The following is a 26,240-nucleotide window of genomic DNA, read 5'->3' on the forward strand; positions in this document are numbered from 1 at the left end:
AAGACAGGCAGCTCCTGGACGCCGGTCCTGATGCCCCCCAAGCTCACAAACAGGATCTGCGTGTCGTAGTTGAGGCCGTGCTGCTGGCGGAAGAAATACGTCGCCAGCGCACGCCACCTAGGAGGGGGCTTGACGTAAAGGTATCTCTGCAGGGTCTGAAGACGGAAAGTCGCTAGCTGGGCGCTGACGCACACCAACGACTTACCACCCTCTCTAAGCGGGAGACTCAAGACCGTGGCAGAGACCCAGTGCTTCCTGTTGTTCCAAAAGAAGTCCACCAGCTTCTTCTGTATCCTGCGACAAACGCAGGGGGAGGGGTTAAAGTGACCAGCCGATACCACAGCATGGCGGCCACCAGCTGGTTTATGACTAGCGCTCAACCCCTGTAGGACAGCACTCGGAGCTGTCCTGTCCAGCGCCCTAGGTGAGCGGCGACCTTGGCCTCCAGCTCTTGCCAGTTCGCCAGCCAGGCTTCCTCGTCAGGGCTAAGGTAGACTCCCAGATAGAGGAGATGGGTCGTGCTCCAGGCAAAAGGCCTGAGCTCCTCCGGCAGGGAGTCCACCCGCCACTGACCCACCAGGAGTCCGGAACATTTCTCCCAGTTGATCCTGGCGGAGGATGCGGCCGAGTAAATCTCCTGGCATCCTCCACAGATCAGCAGGATCCTCTACCGTGAGGAGCACGTCATCGGCGTAAGCCGAGAGGACGACCTCCACGCCCGGCCCTTGCAGAGCCAGTCCCGTCAACCTCGTCCGCATGAGGCGCAGGAAAGGCTCCACGCAGACGGCATATAACTGGCCGGACATGGGGCATCCCTGGCGCACCCCTCTCCTAAAGCGAAGGGGCGCCGTCAAGGACCCGTTAACCTTAATCAGACACTCTGCGGCGGCGTACAAAAGTCGGATCCGGGCGACGAAATGCGTCCCGAACCCGAAAGCTCGCAAAGTTCCGAACAGATAATCGTGATCCACCCTGTCGAATGCCTTCTCTTGGTCGAGGGATAGGAAGGTGACCGACAGACCAGCCTCCTGAGAATGATGGATGAGGTCCCGGACCAGATGGATGTTATCGTGGATTGTCCGGCCCGGGACCGTGTAGGACTGGTCAGGGTGGATCATGTGTTCCAGCATGGCGCCAAGGCGAGCAGACATCACCAGACATCACCCTGGTGAAGATTTTGTAGTCCGTGCTGAGGAGGGAGACCGGGCGCCAGTTCTTAAGTAGGCGGAGATCGCCCTTCTTAGTCTAAGCCACTCCCAACTTTTTTGGAGTAAACAAAATTAAACATTAAATCAAGTGCCCCCCGATCTGGGGGACACACCAAACATTTTCAAGGCCCTTTTTTTTGTGTTTTTTTATTGGTTTTTTGGGGGGGTTTTTTGTTTTTTGGGGGGGTTTTTTGGGCACTAAAATCACATTTTTTTTTTCCAAGTGCCCCCTATAAAAGGGGAGGGGGACACTAAAAACACCGGCAATTAAAACAAATTAAACTTTAAAACATAAAATCAAATTAAAATTTGGTTGCCGGGCGTGATGATGCACTCCAGTCCCTCCGGCGCCCACCTCTCGCGGAAGGCCGCGAGCATACCGGAGGACACCGCGTGCTCCATCTCCAAGGACACCCTGGCCCGGATGTAGGCGCGGAAGAGAGGCAGGCAGTCAGGCTGAACGACCCCCTCGACCGCCCGCTGCCTGGACCGGCTGATGGAACCCTTGGCCGTGACCAGGAACAGTCCTACGAGGAGGCCCTCGGACCTACCCACTCCCCTCCGCACAGGGTGCCCAAAGATCAGGAGTGTGGGACTGAAGTGCAGCCAGAATTTCAGGAGCAGCCCCTTTAAATAATAAAACAGGGGCTGCAACCTCGTGCATTCAATAAAAACATGGAACACGGACTTTTCCAGACAGCAGAAATTGCTTAAAATTTTATTGCACGGGACTGCTCCGTGCACCATCCTCCAGGCCAAGTCCCCGATAAATAGTGGGAGGACTCCCGCGTAGAGTGCCCTCCATCGGGGACCCCCGCCTCCTCCGGACGGCAAGATGGTACGCCATGGCGTGTCCGGACGGCAGGCGAGGATGGCAAAGTTGAGAGTGTGCAGGAGCAGCCCGTACAGGAAACCCCTCCGCGCAGAACTGAAAGGCACGGAGGGGATTTCCCCGAGGCGGCTCTAGTTGTGAGGCACCGACTCCCGAGGGAGGCTCCGGGGTTTGGCGCCGATGAGGAATTCCGTCCGGACGGGGGTCAGTTCGGACGGGATCTCCCCACGTGCTTGAGCCTCCTCGATGCACCTAACGGAGTCAGGGCCCAGAGCTGTTTTTAGCGACTCGATAGCATCGGCCGCGCGGCGGACGTCGGCCGAATTTAGGCGCCGTGCCAGCGTGTCTGGCGCCATCCAGCCCGCTCCTCCGCCATCGAGCAGGTCCCTGACCCTGGTCACCTCACCAGCCACAGCCCTCTTGTCCGACTGCCACCTAAAACCTCGGTCATGGAGGTACGGATTCCCGAGCAGCAGCTCCTGTAGGACAGCCGCCACTCCAGCCGGTGGAGAGCTGCGCTTGGTGGAGACTTTGTTCCAGACCCTGGTGAGTTCCTTGTAAAAGACAGGCAGCTCTTGGACGGCGGTCCTGACGCCCCCCAAGCTCACAAACAAGAGCTGCGTGTCGTAGTTGAGGCCGTGCTGCTGGCGGAAGAAATACGTCGCCAGTGCACGCCACCTAGGAGGGGGCTTGACATAAAGGTATCTCTGCAGGGTCTGAAGACGGAAAGTCGCTAGCTGGGCGCTGACGCACACCAACGACTGACCGCCCTCCCTAAGCGGGAGACTCAAGTCCGCGGCAGAGACCCAGTGCTTCCTGTTGTTCCAGAAGTAGTCCACCAGCTTCTTCTGTATCTTGGCGACAAACGCAGGGGGAGGGGTCAAAGTGACTAGCCGGTACCACAGCATGGCGGCCACCAGCTGGTTTATGACTAGCGCTCGAACCCTGTAGGACAGCACTCGGAGCAGTCCTGTCCAGCGCCCTAGGCGAGCGGTGACCTTGGCCTCCAACTCTTGCCAGTTCGCCGGCCAGGCTTCCTCGTCGGGGCTAAGGTAGACTCCCAGATAGAGGAGATGAGTCGTGCTCCAGGCAAAAGGCCTGAGCTCCTCCGGCAGGGAGTCCACCCGCCACTGACCCACCAAGAGTCCGAACATTTCTCCCAGTTGATCCTGGCGGAAGATGCGGCCGAGTAAATCTCCTGACACTCACGCATCCTCCGCAGGTCAGCGGGATCCTCTACCGTGAGGAGCACGTCATCGGCATAAGCCGAGAGGACGACCTCCACGCCCGGCCCTTGCAGAGCCAGTCCCGTCAACCTCGTCCGCAGGAGGCGCAGGAAAGGCTCCACGCAAATGGCATATAACTGGCCGGACATGGGGCATCCCTGGCGCATCCCTCTCCCAAAGCGAAGGGGCGCCGTCAAGGACCCGTTAACCTTAATCAGACACTCCGCGGCGGCGTACAAAAGTCGGATCCGGGCGACGAAATGCGTCCCAAACCCGAAAGCGCGCAGAGTTCCGAACAGATAGTCGTGATCCACCCTGTCGAACGCCTTCTCTTGGTCGAGGGATAGGAAGACGACCGACAGACCAGCATCCTGGGAATGATGGATGAGGTCCCGGACCAGATGGATGTTATCGTGGATTGTCCGGCCCGGGACCGTGTAGGACTGGTCGGGGTGGATCATGTGGTCCAGCACGGCGCCAAGGCGAGCAGACATCACCCTAGCGAAGATTTTGTAGTCCGTGCTGAGGAGGGAGACCGGGCGCCAGTTCTTAAGTAGGCGGAGATCGCCCTTCTTAGTGTAAGCCACTCCCAACTCCTGTGAGCATACTCACAGGTGCATACATCACACCATCCAAAGGGATGCCATCTTAAACAGTCAGGAAGCTCGTTTTCACACAAAGGGCAGTGGAATTCTTAAATTCCCTCCCCCTAAAAGTTTTTGAGGCTAGGTCACTTGTAAATGTCAAGACTGAGATTGATATATTTTTGTTAGACGAGGGATTTAAGGCAACTAATTGGAGTTAATGTTAGCCATGATCTCATTGAACGGCGGAACATGCTCGAAGGGCTGAATAGCCTACTCCTGTTCCGATGTTCCTAGTGGCAAACCCAGGTGATGGGTCAAGGGCCACACTCCAGGACACGGCAAGGTTGAATAGTGTAGGAGAGAAGATGAGGAAGTCAGGAAGCATCGATGAGGTGATACAAGAGACTGGATGAATTTGGATTTGGCCAGGCCTAGGCTGACTCCCAGTAAAGGATGAATACTTTATTATGATATTATTGGAAAAACCGTTGTGAGTTTAGGCTCCAGCAGGACGGGTTCCCTCCAACGGGACCTGTTCCCTCCAATAGGACACAAGTCCTCCAATAGGACATACTCCCTTCAATAGGATACGCTCCCTCCAATAGCACACGCTCCCTCCAATAGGACACAAGCCCTCCAATAGGACACACTCCCTCCAATAGGACACGCTCCCACCAATAGAACATGCTCCCTCCAATAGGACCCGTTCACTCCAACGGGACCTATTCCCTCCAATAGGACACAAACCCCTCTGATAGCCAAGAGGATTTAATGAGTTTTATGTAAAATGCTTTGTTTTACTTGTTGAACCTTTTGAAGATATTAAATAACCTGAGTTACCTTTGGAAGTGTTTTCAGCCCCCTGCTCCAAGTCCAATGCATGAAGCAGGTGAACAATGATTATTCAGCAAGACTGATTCACTTTAATTCACCATGTCTTTAATAAATATTTAGTTACACTTAACTGACTACCCTGCCAACTGACTATTTACTGGGAGAGTTTGTTGATGACTGCACTGGTACCTGGCACACTGAACACGTAGTGAACATACGAAGCCAGCGAATGGCTCCTTCCCAGTGAGTCTTTCTTCATCTCCTCACTACAATGCAGCCGATCCACAATTACAATCAGCACTTCAAAGATATCCTTGCTGACTTGAGCTGTGAGTAAAAGAAACAAAAACAACAGCAATGTAGATAGCTCGATTATTGCTGAAGTATTAAAGCATCAGTTACATCTATCCCAGTGCCCAACTCAACCAACCACAGTGCCCAACTACCCAACCCTGGCATCAACTCATCCAGCACAGCACCCAACTAACCCAACCCTGGCATCAACTCCCCCAGCACAGCACCCAACTACCCAACCCTGGCATCAACTCCCCCAGCACAGCACCCAACTACCCAACCCTGGCATCAACTCCCCCAGCACAGCACCCAACTACCCAACCCTGGCATCAACTCCCCCAGCATAGCACACAACTCACCCGACTCCAACACACAATCCACATATATTCTAACATAAATTTTAAACATACTTTTCACTGATTTAAATGTGTTTCTGGTATTACTTTAAATACTGAAATTCATCTTAAAGGAGATGAGCTATGAGGAAAGATTAGAGAATTTTAAGCTGAAAATTCTAGAGAGGTTAAGATGGGACCTCATCAACATATTAAATGGGACAGATAAGGGAGTATGACCTACTCTTGCTCTTAAATCTTATGTTCTTATAGGATACGTTTCTGAGTCACTGTGGTCTCCTGGAATTTATTGCTGGATTACCTTCAGAGGGGGGTGGGAGAGGGGGCGCAGGGGGTAAGACTGAGAAGAATTTCCCAGAGTATTTATTCCTTAAATTGGAGTAGGATTTTTTTTGTCTGATGTTGTCTCTATCAGGAGTGGTTGGCCTGTGGGGACATGATGTGCATTAGTAGTACTATGACACTATGAGACAGGCTTGATGGACCAACTGCTCGTTTCCTGTCCATTGTTGTCTTATGTTCATATGAAAGTAGATTCAGGGCCAGAAATCTTAATTAATGAAAAGAATATTTTTTTTAAGTATATTATGATGAGCTTCTTTACTTAAAGAGTGAAAATATTTGGATTAATTTACCACTCAAACACATGGAGGCTATTCCAGATACAATTAGATGCCATGATGGGTGAGCTCCAATGGGAGAGTTCATATAGAGGGATGGGCTCCAATGGGGAGTCTATATACTAGAGGGATGGGCTCCAATGGGGGAGTCTATATATTAGAGGGATGGTCTCCAATGGGAGAGTTCCTGTACTAGAGGGATGGGCTCCAATGGGGGAGTTCCTGTACTAGAGGGATGGGCTCCAATGGGAGAGTTCCTGTACTAGAGGGATGGGCTCCAATGGGGGAGTTCCTGTACTAGAGGGATGGGCTCCAATGGGGGAGTTCCTGTACTAAAGGGATGGGCTCCAATGGGAGAGTTCCTGTACTAGAGGGATGGGCTCCAATGGGGGAGTTCCTGTACTAGAGGGATGGGCTCCAATGGGAGAGTCCATACATTAGAGTGATGGGCTCCAATGAGAGAGTTCCTGTACTAGAGGGATGGGCTCCAATGGGGGAGTTCCTGTACTAGAGGCATGGGCTCCAATGGGGGAGTTCCTGTACTAGAGGGATGGGCTCCAATGGGAGAGTCTATATACTAGAGGGATGAGCTACGATGAGCTGAGTGGCCTTTTCATGGTTCTGAGTTTTCTTGTGTTCTGATATATTTTCAGTTTCTGATTTGATATTTCTGAAGTCTCATCCAACTGAGAGAATGAAACGTGAAGACAGAACTAGCAGACATTCCACCAGAGGGCACTAAGCACTCACACCACACCAGCCCCAGAACCACCTCATTATTGAGCGCTGGCTCTTATTTTATCATCAGGTCATCGAGCAGGCCATGGGATTCAGGATCTCCCAATGGCACATAATGCAATCACCAACACTGCGCATCATTTTAACATTCTTATTCATTCTGATTAAGCATCTTTCATGTGCCTACCTCCCTTCCAGAAAAAACAGATTCCCACTTGTGCTGCAGCCAGTCCTTTGCTCTGTATTGTATGCATGGACTATTGCAGATGTACACTTGTCATGTGTTATATTGGTTAATATTTGTCTGGACTAAGTGTATTAACTGAAAAACACTTGATAATCAATGGATCATAAACCTCTGCGCTCACTGTTAAATTAGTGTTTTTATTAACCGGTACCTGCCGCACATGTGACATGTTGAACGTCCAGTTAGACTGAGTCAGTCTGCTCCAGCACTATTCCCAACCTCCTTTCATTGACACCAATCTCTCCCCACACCCACACCAGCATGAGTCAACTCTCTCAGGAAAGGGAGAGGTGAGGGAAGAGGAGAAGGGATAACGGGAGAGGAATGAGATGGAGGAGGGAGAAAAAGGAGCTTGGGGGAAAAGCCGGGCCAGGGAAAGAGGGAGAAGGGTGGGAGCATTGGACAATGGAGGAAGGAAAGGTAGAGTGGGAGAGCAGGAGAGGGGAGGGAGAGAGGAGGGAAAGCAGGATGGCGGAGGGAGAGAAATTGACAGAAAAAGGACGATAAAAGCATCCTGAAATGCAGTTTTATGACTGGGAGGAGCCAGGGTTTGAAGGTAACTTTTACTTGTATAATTTGACTGAACTTTCCAACACTTCAGTTGAACACCCCATTGAGCAACATCACTGTACAGTAAAGGCAGAGGAAAGCTGTACAGAATGCCATTTAACTGAAGGAGTTCATTTAATGAGTATATATCAGGTTTTGCTATACCTCCTTCTGATGCCATCCTGGAGCTCAAGACCAACAGTGGCAGCAGTTTGTCTAACACCACGTGCAGGAAGTGGACCAGCTCCTCCAACCGAACCATCTTGAGCATGGAAACAGCCTGAGTCAGCGCCTCAGTCTGATGGGCTAAAGAATAGTGTTCACCCATGGCCTCACACAATGCGAAGAATCGCTCCAGGTTCCTGTCCTGTAGCAGTAAACACAGCACCATGTAATTGGGGACCAGGAGAATCTAGACACAGAACAGGTCAGCAAGCAGACTTTATCCTCTCCGATCTTTTTCCTTAATAACTCTGATCAAAACAACTCTTAAGACTAAATTATAATATTATTCCTGGTGTCCACAAAACACTCATAGGAACATAGAAAGAGACTATTCAGACCCTCGAGCCTGTTCCACCTTTCAATTAGATAATATCTATCTGAACTCCATCCACACGCCTTGGTTCCGTACCCTTAACACCATTGCATCACAAAAATTTATCAATCTCAGTTTGGAAATTGTCAGTTGGCCCAGCCTCAAATGTATTTTGAGGGAGAGAGTTCCAGATTTCTACTGCCCTTTGTGTGGCTTCAGTCCCTGCAGTGCCCACCGGCCGTGGAGGGTCTCAAGCGTACCGGCGGACATCGCATGCTCCTTCTCCAGGGCCCCCCTGGCGCAGACAAGACTGTGGAAGAGTGGCAAGCAGCCATGGTGCCCCCCCCCACCCTCTCTCCATGGGCCACCTCTCTCCTTCACCTATAGTTGGCCACCCAGACACAGGAGCCAACTCACAAGAAGGTCCTCTGACGCGCACGCCCCACTTCGCACCGGGAGGCCAAAGGTCAAGAGCATCGGACTGAAGTGGAGCCAGAGCCTGAGGAGCAGCCCCCTTAAATAATCGAATCAGGGCTGCAACCTCTCACACTCAGTAATGACAGCCCTACATCCTCATCCAGACTCCTGTATCTTTAAACTCACACTTCTTCAGTTTGACCCAGTCAATGCAAATCATCGCACAGCGAGACCGAGAAGGGAGAAAATAAACACTGGAATTGGATAAGGCATCCACTCAGCTTCGTCAGATTGCATGTGTGTGGTTGGCACCATGGGGTCTCTCTGGTCTCTGTCCCAGAAGGTTGTAGGTTTAAACCGCGCTCTGGGACTTGAGCACATATTATAGGCTGAAACTTAGGTGCAGTAGTGATGGAATGCTGCCATTTGATTGAGATGTTAAACCAAGGCCCTAGTCTGCCTGTTCGAGTGGTTCAGGTGGATGTTAAAGATCTCTTGGTGCAAGCTGAACAAACGCAGGAAATTCTCTTGGAGTCCTAGCTAACATTCCTCACTCAACCAACACCAACAAAAACAGATTATTTGGTCATTAGTCTTCTTGTTTATGCCATCAGAAAATGGCTGCTATGCTTGCACTTCAAAGCAATTCTTTCCGTGTGAAGTGCTGTCAGATATGAATGCAGTGTCTACCTTACTTAAAATCAGTCAAAATGATAGGAATCGCTGGAATGTAACTTAAAAATCTGCATCTACAAGTATAGATTTTTTTCAACCAAAGTTTTCAAAATCACCAAACTTGAAGGGAAACTACACCTAGATGAAGATGGGAAATATCAATAGTTTAAAAGTAAGACTCTCTCAGGCAAGCATTCTCCACAGAGTTCTGGAAATCCAGCTCATAAATATTGTACTTTTTAATCACTAAATAGACAGAACACAATGTCACTCAGTGAGCTCAGGGTACGATGATATCACTCAGAGAACTCAAGAGTATGATGCCATCATTTCGTGAGCTCAGGGTGTGATGACATCATTTAGTGAGCTCAGAACATGATGACATCACTCAGAGAATGATGACATCAATTAGTGAGCTCAGGATACGATGACATAATTTAGTGAGCTCAGAACATGATGGCATCACTCAGAGAGCTCAGAACATGATGAGATCAGTCAGTGAGCTTAGGACATCAAGAGATCACTCAGGGAGCTCAGAACATGATGAGATCACTCAGGGAGCTCAGGGTACGATGAGATCACTCAGGGAGCTCAGGATACGATGAGATCACTCAGGGAGCTCAGGATACGATGAGATCACTCAGGGAGCTCAGGGTACAATGAGATAATTCAGGGAGCTCAGAATATGATGACCTCAGTGAGCTTAGGACATCATAAGATCACTCAGGGAGCTCAGAACATATGCAGGGTGCCTGTTTGGTGCCCCACAGCTCATCTGCCAAAATGAATTGAGGTCAGGGCCTCAAAATGGAGAGGCCGCTGGAATGGGCAGTTGACCGGCACACTCCGCCAAACCGTCATCCCAAAGTTAAAATCGGGCTTCTGAGCTCCTGACAGTTATGAATCTGAAATCATTCACCTGCGTGTGCACTGTCGAAACTGGGCGCAGCTCCAATTTAAAGACTGGTTTGCGATTATCCAACCACTTCAGCCCAGACAGCGAGGTCTGAAATCAAGAACAGGGACAGTTATTAGGAACTCAAACCTTCAATAAGTTGTGGAGACCACACCTGAAATACATTTTAGAATGGCCTTCTCCAAATACTGAACATGACCTCTGGCCAAGGGAGCCGACGCCAGAACCACATAATACTGATCAGAATAGCACTATCGGGCACTGAGCGACCCTGTATCGAGTGGCACTACATGGCATGATACTATCACAGGATCAAACCGCCCACCCCCAACTGGCAAGGCCCCTATCAGTGCCAAGTTACGTGCGGAAGAAAATTCTTAATGATATAAAACTGAAAAAATAAACCGCTGCCATTGTCAAGATTAGAGGGGTTGAGATCGAGATTGTACCAACTGTCTAGGGAGAGCATAGGAGATGATGTAGCACTAAAGGAAGATAATAAATAAAACACAAATGACATCAAATGTAGAGTAAAATATCCAAGCAATCACTACATCGCTTGACCTTTCACCTCAGGAGGCCATCTTTGCAGCCTGCTCCAAAACAATAATCGTTGCGTAGAACAGAAGTGCAGGGAATAAAATGAATATAGAAGTATGTCAATAAATCCGACTGTGTGCCAATCGTACTCAAGAGGACTTGATATTAATTGAAAAATATCTGCTGAACGGTTTGTTCACGGGTTCATGACCTCTGCCACCACAAGGCCATTCGCTGAATTGTCATGTATTTGGTCAGCTTTGGATGAATTGCATTGGACGGAGTCCGTACTCGTGCACACTTTGGGCAGGCTGTGGAGAAACAAACAACAGCCGCCAACTCCCCACCAATACACACTAACACTGCGAAGGAACAAGGTCAGAGGATCAGCAGCATCTAATGAATGAGTTTATGTTTGCCTTTGTTTTGTAAATTTCCCCTTCCATAGTACAAACAAAGGCGGTGGTGTTGGGCCAAGTCTTCAGTTGTGAATTCCTCACATTCCCTGCACTGTTGGGCTGGTGCGAGGAATGCCATTGGGGGGAGAGGGGTCGTCGGAGCAGACGTGAGTGATGATACTTGACCTGTGACAGGCGTGAAGCGGGAGGTTTCCTCTGCTGGAGGCTGCACGTTGCCACGAAATAAAGTGTCGGCAGTGGCAATCGATAAAATTGGAATCGGTTTTCAGGAGGGGAAGTATCAGTACCGGGCGGGGTGGGACGGAGACAGTGGTTGGTCCTGGGTGCGCAATTGGTCATCAGCTCTGGGTGCGATGGTCAGGAGAGGTTCTATGGGCCTTATTGATTGGCTGTGGGTGTCCTCGGTGCCAAATGGTCATTGGTCAGTGTCTGCCCAGTGCCCAGCAGAGTAATGACGGGGCTGGATGGAAATAAGTAATTACAGGGTAACCTTTAAAGATTAAGGAAAGGTCACAGGGGCATAGTAATTACGGCTGTTTTCAATTAGAAGAAATAGACCAGTGACCTCTTTTGAACTTTGAAAAAACCTATTAAGGACCTGGGTGTGGTGGGGGAGAGGGAGGTTGGGAGATGGGTGCAGTCCTGGGCGAGGGAGAAGAGGCTACTTTTAAAGTGGAAAATGTACTAAGCAGGTCATTGAGCCAAAGAGGGTGCGTGGCCTGGGACTCAGGTAAAGGGGGCAACGGCTGCTTTGTAACAGCAGGAAGCGAGCTAAGGACTTAGATGTGGTGGCGATAGGGGGAGTCCTGTGACCCAGCACTGAGCCAATAGCAAGAGCCCTTTAGGAAAGTTTCAATGTGTTAAGCACCTTAATTGAGTGAATGTAGCCCTAACCTCCCATTCCCCCAATACATGACCCCCTAGCTGCTCTTAACTCTAGTCTCCCAACCCCTTCCTCTCCTCCTTCCCCATCCCCACGTTCCCTGCCTGATTCCTCGCACTGAGCTTGGGAGGGAGCAGGTGGGGGGTGGGAGGCACAAGGCCAGGGAGCTTAAAGTCTGACAATGGATACTATAGAGGACATAGGGACCGGGCAGGTATCCTGAGTACAGAACGGGTAGCCCACGGTCTGAGGCCCAAACCAATCGTCAGGTGGCAGCAGAAAGTCGAGGGATGAGGAGTAAGTGGAGCTGGAGAGCAGCGTAAGAAAGGTTGGGGGGGTGGGGTGGGGGGGTTCTGAGCCAAACCTTTAAGCAATCCTTAAATTTAGGAGTGGGGCTTGGATTATAGGTTGAAATAATGTCTTAAATTTCAGAACTTTAAGCAGAGATTGACAGTGGGCCCAAGCTGTATGTTCGGGGTTGATGCCCAGGTATTAGCAGTGATGCAGAGCTGGGGAGTTATATCAAGCAGAACGTAATAAACCTGTTCAGGGCCCCAGAGCCTGGAAACAGCACAGGAGCGGGAAAGGCTTCTCAAAATAAAACTTGGGCACAGCTCCAATGGTGGCATTGGTTTCAGTGGAGTGTGGAACCTTTGAAAAATAACGTAGCTGGCCATTAAGATCTTACACAACAGAGAAACCTGTAGAAAACAAATCAAATAGATTTACACGGCCGCATGTACAATTAGATGAAACGCAATGAACTGTACAATCATTCCATTCACTTTTTGCAAGCAGCAACAAGGCTCAGGGCTTGTAGTGAAGGAAGTTGGGAGACAGAGCTTGAAAGGGTAGCAGAGCCACCTAGTGTTTGGAGGACTGAAAAGTAAGTTAGATGGCAAGTATGAATAATTTTGCTTGCTTTTACTTATAAGTAGGCATTAATGGCAAATGGCAGGGGAAATAAGTGTGACACCATGAAGTGTGTGCAGTCACATGACTTTTAATATAAGTACGGGGCCCAGAAGAGCCAAGGGCCCAGGGGCAGCACAGGCCAACCCACACTGCGATATGTGTGCACACTAGATCTTCTCGGCCTTTTGGCTAAGATCATGCGTAACTGACCTGACAGGGGAGTAACCACCATAACCCCAAGGTGGTTCTCCCTGGATCAGGAAGGTATATGCTTGCTTTTTTGGAAATAGGAGGTGGGTGGGGTGGCTTGACCTATCCACCTCCACGGAGGTGTGTGGGGGGCCTGACCCATCCACCTCCATGGCATGAACCTGGTATTGCAGTACTTCCAGGAACGGTGCAGTGGCTCTAGGCCTTTTGGCTAAGAGCATTGGTGCAGAGTGATCCTTGAATGGGCCCAAGGTGACCTTTGGCGTTTGTGATTTGACAAAGAATTGGAACGATTGGCTACGAATTTCAAAAAAAAAAAAAAAAAATGTGTGCACACTAGATCTGTGCAGCAGAGCAGGTCTCCAGTCGTCCTGGTTAACCCTTGCCACTGGATACAGGCCTAGCTCTGTCAAGCCCGTGTGGTGGTTGATGTGCAACGGTCACCACACATTAAAAAAATCCACGCACAGGCATCTTCCACCCCCTCAACTGGAGTTCAGGACTGGGACATCAGGTCCTTCATTGAAACATCTGTGAACTCTTGTGGAAGCAAGTCATCCTCGTTCGAGGGACCGCCTATGATGATGAATCTAACATAGATATAGTGGATCATGACAATGCTCCTGCTAAATTGGATGATTTATAAGGACAGGAGCATTATTCCATGTCTTGTTCTGCTATTTAGGTGAAGCTGTGTCCCTCCAAGGACATAACGTTCAATTGCTGTTAGGTAAACACTGGTTGAGGTCAACCACTGCTCTTCGGCTGCAGACCAGCACTCAGGGTGTGTGTGTTATTTCACTTTCCTTTGACATATTTTCAGTTGATCAGGGAGTCTCCGTGTACATTCCAAATGACTGGCTTTCTCGCTGTATTTGTTTTTAAGTATGACATAGAGATTTGATCATGTGACACCTGAACTGCGACACCTGAACTGCGACACCTGAATTGCAACATCTGAAGTGTTCAAAACACTGAGGCGCGCCTGTTGTTATATTAATATAAACAGCTGTGTACTTACAGAGCTTACCGAATACAGGAAAGGCAGTTTGTCCAGACAAACAGGGAGCTCGAAGGTTCCGCTGCGCAGGTGTCCATTGTCCAAGATTGACAACCACTGTCATTATTGAGAAAAAGATGGACAATTAATGCTCCCCGTTATGACCCAGGAACATAAGTAACATTTCTACGCCATTCATTACCCTTATGCAAGTGAGAGAATATAATGCAGAATGTAAAGTCCTTGTTGTACAAGGAACAGTTTGTTTCGCCAGTAATCAGGCTACTGGAATTTTACAATCACCGTTGATCAAAATCAGAAACAAAATCAAAAATCCAAATATCTCGTGAAGGTCCTGCATCGAATTGGTTTAAAATGGCATGTGATGTACACAGACCTGATCCATTGACTCTACTTCTCTTCATTGTGTGACCAGTGGGGAATTTCTTGCCTGTTTGATGTTGGGTTGAGGTGCCCGTCCAAATCAGCACCCTCCAATCTGGCCCGAAACCTCCAGCCGCGCACCCAATCAGACTCTCAGAGCCCTGCTTGCCAATGTGCCAGCTCTGGCAACAAAATATATCCTCACTCAGATTGCAACATGATCTCAACGTGACACTCACTCCCCTCCCTGTGAGCTTACATAAGAACAGAAGAAATAGGAGCATGAGTAGGCCACATGGCCTCTCGAGCCTGCTCCGCCATTCAATAAGATCATCACTTTCCCGCCCTATCCCCATATCCCTCGATTCCTTTAGTGCCCCAAAATCTCTCGGTTTTAGTCTTGAATATATTCACCTACTGAGCATCCACATCCCTCTGGGATAGAGAATTCCAAAGATTCACAACTCTCTGAGAGCAGAAATTTCTACTCATCTCAGTCGTGAATGGCCGACTCCTTATCCTGAGACATAGGGGCCAAGTTTCGGCCTGAGTTGCTCCTGTTTTTTTGGAGCAACTGGTTTAGAATGGAGTATCTTAGAAATTTGAATTCTTGGCATTTAGTTTGCTCCAGTTCTAGTCAGTTAGAACAGTTTCACTTTGGAACCGAATTTCTTTTTCAAAAGGGGGCGTGTCCGGCCACTTACGCCTGTTTTCAAAGTTTAGGCAGGGAAAACTTACTCCAAACTAACTTAGAATGGAGTAAGTGAAGATTTTTGTACGTTCGAAAAAACCCTGTCTTTAGAAAATCAGGTGTAGGTTACAAATTAGGCGTAGGGAATAGGGCGGGGTTTAAAGGGAAGTTTACAAACATTAAACACTTCAGTTTTACAAATAAAGAGCCATCATCAATAATAAATGATAAATACATCAATAAATCAACCAATAAATCAATCAAAAAAAATTTAAAAAATTTAAAACAATCAATAAATAAAACATTTTCTACTTACCGACTGCAGCACCGGGAGTCCTCCAACAGCGTGCTGGGACAGCCCCCCCAGTGTGTCTCTATCTCTCTCTCTGTCTGAGTGTGTCTCTATCTCTCTGTCTGTCTGTGTGTGTCTCTCACTCTCTCAGTGTCTGTGTTTCTGACAGCGAGGGGAGGGGGAGAAGGGGGGAGGGAGGGGGAAGGGGAGAAGGGGGGTGGGGGGGAGAGGAGGAGGGGGGGAGAGGAGGAGGGGGTGGGAGGGGGGAAGAGGAGGAGGGGGTGGGAGGGTGGAAGAGGAGGAGGGGGTGGGAGGGGGGGAGAGGAAGAGGGGGTGGGTGGGAGGGGGGGAGAGGAGGAGGAGGTGTGGGGAGGAGGAGGGGGTGGGAGGAGGAGGAGGGGGGTGGGGGAGGAGGTGGGGGGGAGGAGGGGGGTGGGGGTGGGGGGGGCAGGAGGTGGGGGGTGGGTGGGGGGAGAGGTGGGGTGGGGGGGAGGAGGGGGGTTGGGGAGGAGGGGAGTGGGGGGTGGGAGAAGGGGAGTGGAGGAGAAGGGGGGAGAGGGGGAGAAGGGGGGGAGAGGGGGAGAAGGGGGGGAGAGGGGGAGAAGGGGGGAGAGGGGGAGAAGGGGGGAGAAGGGGAGAAGGGAGGGAGGAGGGAAGGAGAGAGGAGGGAGGGAAGGGGAGGGAGGGAAGGAGAGAGGAGGGAGGGAAGGAGAGAGGAGGGAGGGACGGAGGGAAGGAGAGAGGAGGGAGGGAGGGAGGGAAGGAGAGAGGAGGGAAGGAGAGAGGAGGGAAGGAGAGAGGAGGGAGGGGGGGCAGGGAGGGAGAGAAGGAGGCTGAACGGCCGGGCCCAAGACTTCGGGCTGAATTTACAGGTAGTTGGCGTCGGGTCTTGGAGGGGGGGGTCGCGGAGATCCGGTGGGGGGGGGGGGGGGAAGAGTCGCGGAGATCCGGAGGGGGGAGTCGCGGAGGTCGGGGTGGGAGAGTCGCGAAGGTCGGGGGGGGGGGGCGCGGAGGTCGGGTCGCCGGGGGGGGGGGGGGGCGGGGGTCAGGTCACCGGGGGGGTGGCGGGGGAAGCAGAGGTCGAGTCGCCGGGGGGTGGGGGGGGGGGGGGAGCGGGGGTCGGGTCGGGTCCGGTCGGGTGGGAGAAGCCTTATTCACACAGCCCCAGTGAGGCTATTCGGCCAGGGCTAGGGGCTGCGTGCTTCGGGCCCCTCCCACAGTTTTGGGCGCCTGGAGCTACTGCACATGCGTGCCCACTGTAGCGCGCATGTGCAGCGGTCCCGGCACTGTTTTCAGCGCAGGGACCTAGCTCCACCCCCCGCAGCTCGTGCTGCGCCGCGCCCAGCTCCAGAGGACCTGCAGGGAGCCGGAGAATATGTAAGTTTTTTTAAGGCGCATTTTGTGGCGCGAAAAACGGGCGTCCAGGTCGGGGCTGCACCGTTTTAGGCGCGGCCCGAAACTTGGGCCCTATGACCCCTAGTTCTAGATTCTCCAGCTAGGGGAAACAGCCTCTCAGCATCTATCCTGTCAAGCCCTCTAAGAATCCAATACATTTCAATGAGAACACCTCTCATTCTTCTAAACTCCAGAGAATATAGGCCCATTCTACGCAATCTCTTCTCATAGGACTGCCCCGTTATCCCAGGAGCTTATAACATCTTTGCTTTCCCATTTAAGGGTTGGTGTTGGCTGGTACTCTGACTGCTGAAAGTGGCAGGGATCTGGCATTGGGAACGCAATCTCCTGAACATTAAAAAATGTGATGCCAAAAACACTGGAAAAATTAATAAAGCAACGTCAGGGTTTATGAACACACTGAGTTCATTCAGCCCACGTTTATTTCATATCTTTTAAGTTTGTCATCTATTCAGCTGAATTCCTAACTAATTATTTTCTGGAATTCTATTTTCAATTTTCAAAGGAAAGATTCCAATTGGCAACTGCACTTTATAAATGTAACGAAATTACTATGGAGACCAATTAGAGTGGAGCGCAATTAAAAATCTGGCCAGCAGTGCTCACGGAATAGACGGGGGAGGCAGATGGGGTCTTCACAGCTGAAAAGAAGTATTATTTTGCAAATGATTTTAAATTTAGAAGCAATTGTTTGTGCTTCCCAGTGTTAATCCTGACAGGAAGGAGCAGTGATCCAGTTATATATAACACTGATTTCTATATTTATTACCAAGTGTTATATTGAGTCTCCCTGTCATCTAAGGATGAATGGGAGGTCCTTATTTAATAATAAAGTCTGCTGAGCTCTCTGTATTGAATTACACACTCTGTTTACAGTGTTAGCAGCATCTGAATAAAAGCACAAGCCATAACAAGCACAAGTGAAATGTGGAATGAGGAAAGTGTCTGATAATCTCCGGGAGCAGCCGCCTCAACATTCCATGCTCCCACAATCACAATCCAAGTCAAATTCAGGAATCATCACTTCGTCTCTGGCCTAAGAGTATAACGTTTTGTTTTTAAATAACTGCTGCTGGGAAGCACTGGGTGGAAATTACCAACACTGGGGGCAGAGACCCTGCACTGGGGGGAGAGAGACCCTGCACTGGGGGGAGAGAGACCCTGCACTGGGGGGAGAGAGCCCCTGCACTGGGGGGAGAGAGACCCCGCACTGGGGGGAGAGAGTCCCTGCACTGGGGGGAAGAGAGACCCTGCACTGGGGGGAGAGAGACCCTGCACTGGGGGGAGAGAGTCCCTGCACTGGGGGGAGAGAGACCTTGCACTGGGGGGAGAGAGACCCTGCACTGGGGGGAGAGAGTCCCTGCACTGGGGGGAGAGAGACCCTGCACTGGGGGGAGAGAGAGACCCTGCACTGGGGGGAGAGAGACCCTGCACTGGGGGGAGAGAGAGACCCTGCACTGGGGGGAGAGAGACCCTGCACTGGGGGGGGAGAGAGACCCTGCACTGGGGGGAGAGAGAGACACTGCACTGGGGGGAGAGAGAGACACTGCACTGGGGGGAGAGAGAGACACTGCACTGGGGAGGGGAGAGAGACCCTGTACTGGGGAGGGGAGAGAGACTCTGCACTGGGGGGGAGAGAGAGACCTTGCACTGGGGGGAGAGAGAGAGAGAGACACTGCACTGGGGGGAGTGAGAGACACTGCACTGGGGGAAGAGAGAGACACTGCACTGGGGGGGGAGAGAGACACTGCACTGGGGGGGGAGAGAGATTCTGTACTGGGGGGAGAGAGACCCTGCACTGGGGGGAGAGAGACCCTGCACTGGGAGAAGAGAGTCCCTGCACTGGGGGGGAGAGAGACCCTGCACTGGGAGAAGAGAGTCCCTGCACTGGGGGGAGAGAGACCCTGCACTGGGGGGAGAGAGAGACCCTGCACTGGGGGGGGGAGGGGGGGAGAGAGACCCTGCACTGGGGGGAGAGAGAGACCCTGCACTGGGGGGGGAGAGAGACACTGCACTGGGGGGAGTGAGAGACACTGCACTGGGGGGAGAGAGAGACACTGCACTGGGGGGGGGGAGAGAGACCCTGTACTGGGGGGAGAGAGACCCTGCACTGGGGGGAGAGAGACCCTGCACTGGGGGAAGAGAGTCCCTGCACTGGGGGGGGAGAGACCCTGCACTGGGGGGAGAGAGACCCTGCACTGGGGGGAGAGAGACCCTGCACTGGGGGGAGAGAGTCACTGCACTGGGGAGAGATAGACCCTGCACTGGGGGGAGAGAGACCCTGCACTGGGGGGGAGAGAGAGACACTGCACTGGCGGGGGGAGAGAGAGACCCTGCACTGGGGGGGGGAGAGACTCTGCACTGGGGGGGAGAGACCCTGCACTGGGGGGGGAGAGAGAGCCTGCACTGGGGGAGGGTGCGAGAGTGATCCTGCACTGGGGGGGGGGGGGGGGAAGAGAGACCCTGCACTGGGGGGAGAGAGAGAGACCCTGCACTGGGGGGGGGGAGAGACCCTGCACTGGGGGGAGAGAGACCCTGCACTGGGGGGGGAGAGACCCTGCACTGGGGGGAGAGAGAGAGACCCTGCACTGGGGGGGGGGGGAGACCCTGCACTGGGGGGGGGGGAGACCCTGCACTGGGGGGGAGAGAACCTGCACTGGGGAGAGAGACCCTGCACTGGGGGGAGGGAGAGAGATCCTGCACTGGGGGGGGGGGGGGGAGAGAGACCCTGCACTGGGGGGAGAGAGAGACCCTGCACTTGGGGGAGAGAGAGACACTGCACTGGGGGGAGTGAGAGACACTGCACTGGGGGGGTAGAGAGACCCTGTACTGGGGGGAGAGAGACCCTGGACTGGGAGAAGAGAGACCCTGCACTGGGGGGGGGGGGGGAGAACCTGCACTGGGGAGAGAGACCCTGCACTGGGGGGGGGGGAGAGAGACCCTGCACTGGGGGGGAGAAAGAGAGACCCTGCACTGGGGGGTGAGTGACCCTGCACTGGGGGGGGAGAGACCCTGCACTGGGGGGTGAGTGACCCTGCACTGGGGGGGGAGAGAACCTGCAGTGGGGAGAGAGACCCTGCACTGGGGGGGAGGGGAGAAGAGAGACCCTGCACTGGGGGGGGGGGGGGGGAGAGAGACCCTGCACTGGGGGGGGGGGGTGATAGAGACCCTGCACTCGGGGGGGGGGGGGGAAGAGTGATCCTGCACTGGGGGGGAGAGAGACCCTGCACTGGGAGGGGGGAGAGAGACCCTGCACTGGGGGGTGGGAGAGAGACCCTGCACAGGGGGGTGGGAGAGAGACCCTGCACTGGGGGGGGGGGGCGGGGGAGACCCTACACTGGGGGGAGAGTTGCTCGAGTGTGGGTGAAGCTGAGGTGAGTCGTGGCACTCGAGCTGCCTGGAGCTGCGGCCTGCAGTCCGCTCTCCCTCCGGGTGGTTGAAATGTCGGCAGAAAGGGTCTATGTTTGGGGAAAGTTCATTACTGTGAGAAACCAATATAAAGGACAGGCACAGCCAGGCTCAGCCTCTCCATTTCATGTTGGATATGTTTCTGTTGTTACCGTGGAGCAGAGTGTTGACTGGGGACCAATGTTCCTCGCATGCCCAGTGGCAGCAATGCTTGGTTTTACTAGTTTGTGCCGGCCCAGCAGCCAGGCTGCGGCTCACACTGGGTTACTGCAGCTCACCGAACCTGCCCCTCACCTCACATCCTCAACCAGCTTTGGTTTTCTAAAATTCATACAGGATTTCTCGGCCAGGAGCACCTGGTACACTGGCAGGGAGCAGGCTGTACACTGGCAGAGAGCAGTGAGTACACTGGCAGGGAGTAGGCTGTACACTGGCAAGGGGCAGTGAGTATACTGGCAGGGAACAGTGGGTACACTGGCAGGGAGCAGGGAGTACACTGGCAGGGAACAGTGGGTACACTGACAGGGAGCAGTGAGTACACTGGCAGGGAACAGTGGGTACATTGGCAGGGAGCAGGCTGTACACTGGCAGGGAACAGTGGGTACACTGGCAGGGAGCAGGCTGTACACTGGCAGGGAACAGTGGGTACACTGGCAGGGAGCAGTGAGTGCACTGGCAGGGAGCAGGCTGTACACTGGCAGGGAACAGTGGGTACACTGGCAGGTAGCAGGCTGCACACTGGCAGGGAAAAACACGAAGGCAGAATATTATCTGAATGGCAGTAGATTAGGAAAAGGGGAGATGCAACGAGACCTGGGTGTCATGGTTCATCAGTCATTGAAAGTTGGCATGCAGGTACAGCAGGCGGTGAAGAAGGCAAATGGTATGTTGGCCTTCATAGCTAGGGGATTTGAGTATAGGAGCAGGGAGGTCTTACTGCAGTTGTACAGGGCCTTGGTGAGGCCTTACCTGGAATATTGTGTTCAGTTTTGGTCTCCTAATCTGAGGAAGGATGTCTTGCTATTGAGGTAGTGCAGCAAAGGTTCACCAGACTGATTCCAGGAATGGCACGACTGTCATATGAGGAGAGACTGGATCAACTGGGCCTTTATTCACTGGAGTTTAGAAGGATGAGAGGGGATCTCATAGAAACCCTCATATAAGATTCTGACGGGACTGGACAGGTTAGATGCGGGAAGAATGTTCCCGATGTTGGGGAAACATAGAAACATAGAAAATAGGTGCAGGAGTAGGCCATTCAGCCCTTCTAGCCTGCACCGCCATTCAATGAGTTCATGGCTGAACATGCAACTTCAGTACCCCGTTCCTGCTTTCTCGCCATACCCCTTGATCCCCCGAGTAGTAAGGACTTCATCTAACTCCCTTTTGAATATATTTAGTGAATTGGCCTCAACTACTTTCTGTGGTAGAGAATTCCACAGGTTCACCACTCTCTGGGTGAAGAAGTTTCTCCTCATCTCGGTCCTAAATGGCTTACCCCTTATCCTTAGACTGTGACCCCTGGTTCTGGACTTCCCCAACATTGGGAACATTCTTCCTGCATCTAACCTGTCTAAACCCGTCAGAATTTTAAACGTTTCTATGAGGTCCCCTCTCATTCTTCTGAACTCCAGTGAATACAAGCCCAGTTGATCCAGTCTTTCTTGATAGGTCAGTCCCACCATCCCGGGAATCAGTCTGGTGAATCTTCGCTGCACTCCCTCAATAGCAAGAATGTCCTTCCTCAAGTTAGGAGACCAAAACTGTACACAATACTCCAGGTGTGGCCTCACCAAGGCCCTGTACAACTGTAGCAACACCTCCCTGCCCCTGTACTCAAATCCCCTCGCTATGAAGGCCAACATGCCATTTGCTTTCTTAACCGCCTGCTGTACCTGCATGCCAACCTTCAATGACTGATGTACCATGACACCCAGGTCTCGTTGCACCTCCCCTTTTCCTAATCTGTCACCATTCAGATGATAGTCTGTCTCTCTGTTTTTACCACCAAAGTGGATAACCTCACATTTATCCACATTATACTTCATCTGCCATGCATTTGCCCACTCACCTAACCTATCCAAGTCACTCAGCAGCCTCATAGCATCCTCCTCGCAGCTCACACTGCCACCCAACTTAGTGTCATCCGCAAATTTGGAGATGCTACATTTAATCCCCTCGTCTAAATCATTAATGTACAGTGTAAACAGCTGGGGCCCCAGCACAGAACCTTGCGGTACCTCACTAGTCACCGCCTGCCATTCTGAAAAGTATCCATTTACTCCTACTCTTTGCTTCCTGTCTGACAACCAGTTCTCAATCCACGTCAGCACACTACCCCCAATCCCATGTGCTTTAACTTTGCACATTAATCTCTTGTGTGGGACCTTGTCGAAAGCCTTCTGAAAGTCCAAATATACCACATCAACTGGTTCTCCCTTGTCCACTCTACTGGAAACATCCTCAAAAAATTCCAGAAGGTTTGTCAAGCATGATTTCCCTTTCACAAATCCATGCTGACTTGGACCTATCATGTCACCATTTTCCAAATGCACTGCTATGACATCCTTAATAATTGATTCCATCATTTTACCCACTACTGAGGTCAGGCTGACCGGTCTATAATTCCCTGTTTTCTCTCTCCCTCCTTTTTTAAAAAGTGGGATTACATTGGCTACCCTCCACTCGTTAGGAACTGATCCAGAGTCAATGGAATGTTGGAAAATGACTGTCAATGCATCCGCTATTTCCAAGGCCACCTCCTTAAGTACTCTGGGATGCAGTCCATCAGGCCCTGGGGATTTATCGGCCTTCAATCCTATCAATTTCCCCAACACAATTTCCCGACTAATAAAGATTTCCCTCAGTTCCTCCTCCTTAATAGACCCTCTGACCCCTTTTATATCCGGAAGGTTGTTGGTGTCCTCCTTAGTGAATACCGAACCAAAGTACTTGTTCAATTGGTCTGCCATTTCTTTGTTCCCCGTTATGACTTCCCCTGATTCTGACTGCAGGGGACCTACGTTTGTCTTTACTAACCTTTTTCTCTTTACATACCTATAGAAACTTTTGCAATCCGCCTTAATGTTCCCTGCAAGCTTCTTCTCGTACTCCATTTTCCCTGCCCTAATCAAACCCTTTGTCCTACTCTGCTGAGTTCTAAATTTCTCCCAGTCCCCGGGTTCGCTGCTATTTCTGGCCAATTTGTATGCCACTTCCTTGGCTTTAATACTATCCCTGATTTCCCTTGATAGCCACGGTTGAGCCACCTTCCCTTTTTTATTTTTACGCTAGACAGGAATGTACAATTGTTGTAGTTCATCCATGCGGTCTCTAAATGTCTGCCATTGCCCATCCACACTCAACCCCTTAAGTATCATTCGCCAATCTATCCTAGCCAATTCACGCCTCATACCTTCAAAGTTACCCTTCTTTAAGTTCTGGACCATGGTCTCTGAATTAACTGTTTCATTCTCCATCCTAATGCAGAATTCCACCATATTATGATCACTCTTCCGCAAGGGGCCTCGCACAATGAGATTGCTAATTAATCCTCTCTCATTACACAACACCCAGTCTAAGATGGCCTCCCCCCTAGTTGGTTCCTCGACATATTGGTCTAGAAAACCATCCCTTATGCACTCCAGGAAATCCTCCTCCACCGTATTGCTTCCAGTTTGGTTAGCCCAATCTATGTGCATATTAAAGTCACCCATTATAACTGCTGCACCTTTATTGCATGCACCCCTAATTTCCTGTTTGATACCCTCCCCAACATCACTACTACTGTTTGGAGGTCTGTACACAACTTCCACTAACGTTTTTTGCCCTTTGGTGTTCTGCAGCTCTACCCATATAGATTCCACATCATCCAAGCTAATGTCCTTCCTAACTATTGCATTAATCCCCTCTTTAACCAGCAATGCTACACCACCTCCTTTTCCTTTTATTCTATCCTCCCTGAATGTTGAATACCCCTGGATGTTGAGTTCCCAGCCCTGATCATCCTGGAGCCACGTCTCCGTAATCCCAATCACATCATATTTGTTAACATCTATTTGCACAGTTAATTCATCCACCTTATTGCGGATACTCCTTGCATTAAGACACAAAGCCTTCAGGCTTGTTTTTTTAACACCTTTTGTCCTTTTAGAATTTTGCTGTACAGTGGCCCTTTTTGTTCTTTGTCTTGGGTTTCTCTGCCCTCCACTTTTCCTCATCTCCTTTCTGTCTTTTGCTTTTGCCTCCTTTTTGTCTCCCTCTGTCTCCCTGCATTGGTTCCCATCCTCCTGCCATATTAGTTTAACTCCTCCCCAACAGCACTAGCAAACACTCCCCCTAGGACATTGGTTCCGGTCCTGCCCAGGTGCAGACCGTCCGGTTTGTACTGGTCCCACCTCCCCCAGAACCGGTTCCAATGCCCCAGGAATTTGAATCCCTCCCTGCTGCACCACTGCTCAAGCCACGTATTCATCTGCGCTATCCTGTGATTCCTACTCTGACTAGCACGTGGCACTGGTACTACTTTTGAGGTCCTACTTTTTAATTTAGCTCCTAGCTCCTTAAATTCGTTTCGTAGGACCTCATCCCTTTTTTTACCTATGTCGTTGGTACCAATGTGCACCACGACAACTGGCTGTTCTCCCTCCCTTTTTAGAATGCCCTGCACCCGCTCCGAGACATCCTTGACCCTTGCAACATACCATCCTGGAGTCTCGGTAGCGGCCGCAGAAACGCCTATCTATTCCCCTCACCATTGAATCCCCTATCACGATCGCTCTCCCACTCTTTTTCCTGCCCTTCTGTGCAGAAGTCCAGAACCAGGGGACATCGTCTTAGGATCAGGGGTAGGCTATTTAGGACTGAGATGAGGAGAAACTTCTTCACTCAGAGAGTTGTTAACCTATGGAATTCCCTACCGCAGAGAGTTGTTGATGCCAGTTCATTGGATATATTCAAGAGGGAGTTAGATATGGCCCTTACGGCTAAGGGGATCAAGGGGTATGGAGAGAAAGCAGGAAAGGGGTACTGAGGGAATGATCAGCCATGATCTTATTGAATGGTGGTGCAGGCTCAAAGGGCCGAATGGCCGACTCCTGCACCTATTTTCTATGTTTCTATGGAACAGTGTGTACACTGGCAGGGAGCAGTCGGTACAGAATCTGTCTGACTTTCTTCCATTGAAATCAGGCGGGTTTCTCTAACGGAGGCAATCCTCCCTGGCAGACTCTCCTTTCTGCAATGCACTCAGACCATGTTTCACACCCACGCACCATGTAAAGACGGAAATCGACCCCAGCGAGTTCAATCCGGGCAAAAATTCTGATTCTTGCAAATTAGTCCTGTTCTTAAATAGGCCTGATCTTAAGTGGGTCGGTGAAGTTCCGGTTTGGTTAGTATTGAGAACAGCCTGGGTATAGTTTACAAGATTGATTCATATATTAAAGTCCCTGCACCCCATGTACTGGCTCCCCGATTATATTGGACAGGTCACGTGAATTATCACGCTCCACCTCAAAGTTACGGACAAGTGGTCTCTGTACGACATGGCTTTCAGTACAACTGTTTCCAATAGTGGGCACTGAGCTTGTTAACGGAATCAAACCTGTGTGTCATCAAACCAAATGATCTCATCTTCAGACCTGCTTCGTGTTCGTCCTCCGACTGGGCCAAAGGAAGTGCTGAAGCCAATTGCAGCACTTGTCCTGCTGCCGTAGCGGGACTCTGCTAACTCAGGCATGGAGCCTGGCACATGCCTGGGCTGTGGGCTCAGTACCACTGAATGGTGATTTACACCTGAGGTGGAAAATATCAGCAGCGGTTCACCGAGCGCGCAGTGCTGCCGTGGACACTCACACTGTAGCCCACCGGCACTTCGGGGCTGTCCTGACTCTGCTTGGGCTGACACATAATGTGGTAAAAGGTGAAGAGTAGGTGATGGTCTTCGGTGAGGCCCGAGGGCAGCTTCATCTTCACTTCCTCGTAGAAGAAAGGAGATCTGACGGGAGAGTTCCAATCAAACAATCAGCCGGTGTAATGACAGAC

At 51.2% G+C, this 26,240-nt stretch overlaps 1 protein-coding gene and 1 pseudogene across 1 annotated transcript in view; one reads left to right on the top strand and one right to left on the bottom strand.

Annotated features, from left to right (window-relative positions):
- LOC139228641 (dedicator of cytokinesis protein 7-like) overlaps positions 1-26,240 on the bottom strand; it is a 265,121-nt gene that overhangs the window by 76,188 nt on the left and 162,693 nt on the right. Inside the window, exons 17-21 of the mRNA XM_070859854.1 lie at positions 26,052-26,193; positions 14,026-14,121; positions 10,041-10,127; positions 7,657-7,858; positions 4,877-5,014 (exon numbers count right to left, since the gene is read on the bottom strand). Of these exons, the coding sequence (XP_070715955.1) occupies positions 4,877-5,014; positions 7,657-7,858; positions 10,041-10,127; positions 14,026-14,121; positions 26,052-26,193 (665 nt within the window). The remainder of the gene's footprint in view (positions 1-4,876; positions 5,015-7,656; positions 7,859-10,040; positions 10,128-14,025; positions 14,122-26,051; positions 26,194-26,240) is intronic.
- LOC139229478 (U2 spliceosomal RNA) lies at positions 12,964-13,202 on the top strand (annotated as a pseudogene).

This window comes from Pristiophorus japonicus, chromosome 18, assembly GCF_044704955.1.
Source record: "Pristiophorus japonicus isolate sPriJap1 chromosome 18, sPriJap1.hap1, whole genome shotgun sequence".
Taxonomy (NCBI): domain Eukaryota; kingdom Metazoa; phylum Chordata; class Chondrichthyes; family Pristiophoridae; genus Pristiophorus; species Pristiophorus japonicus.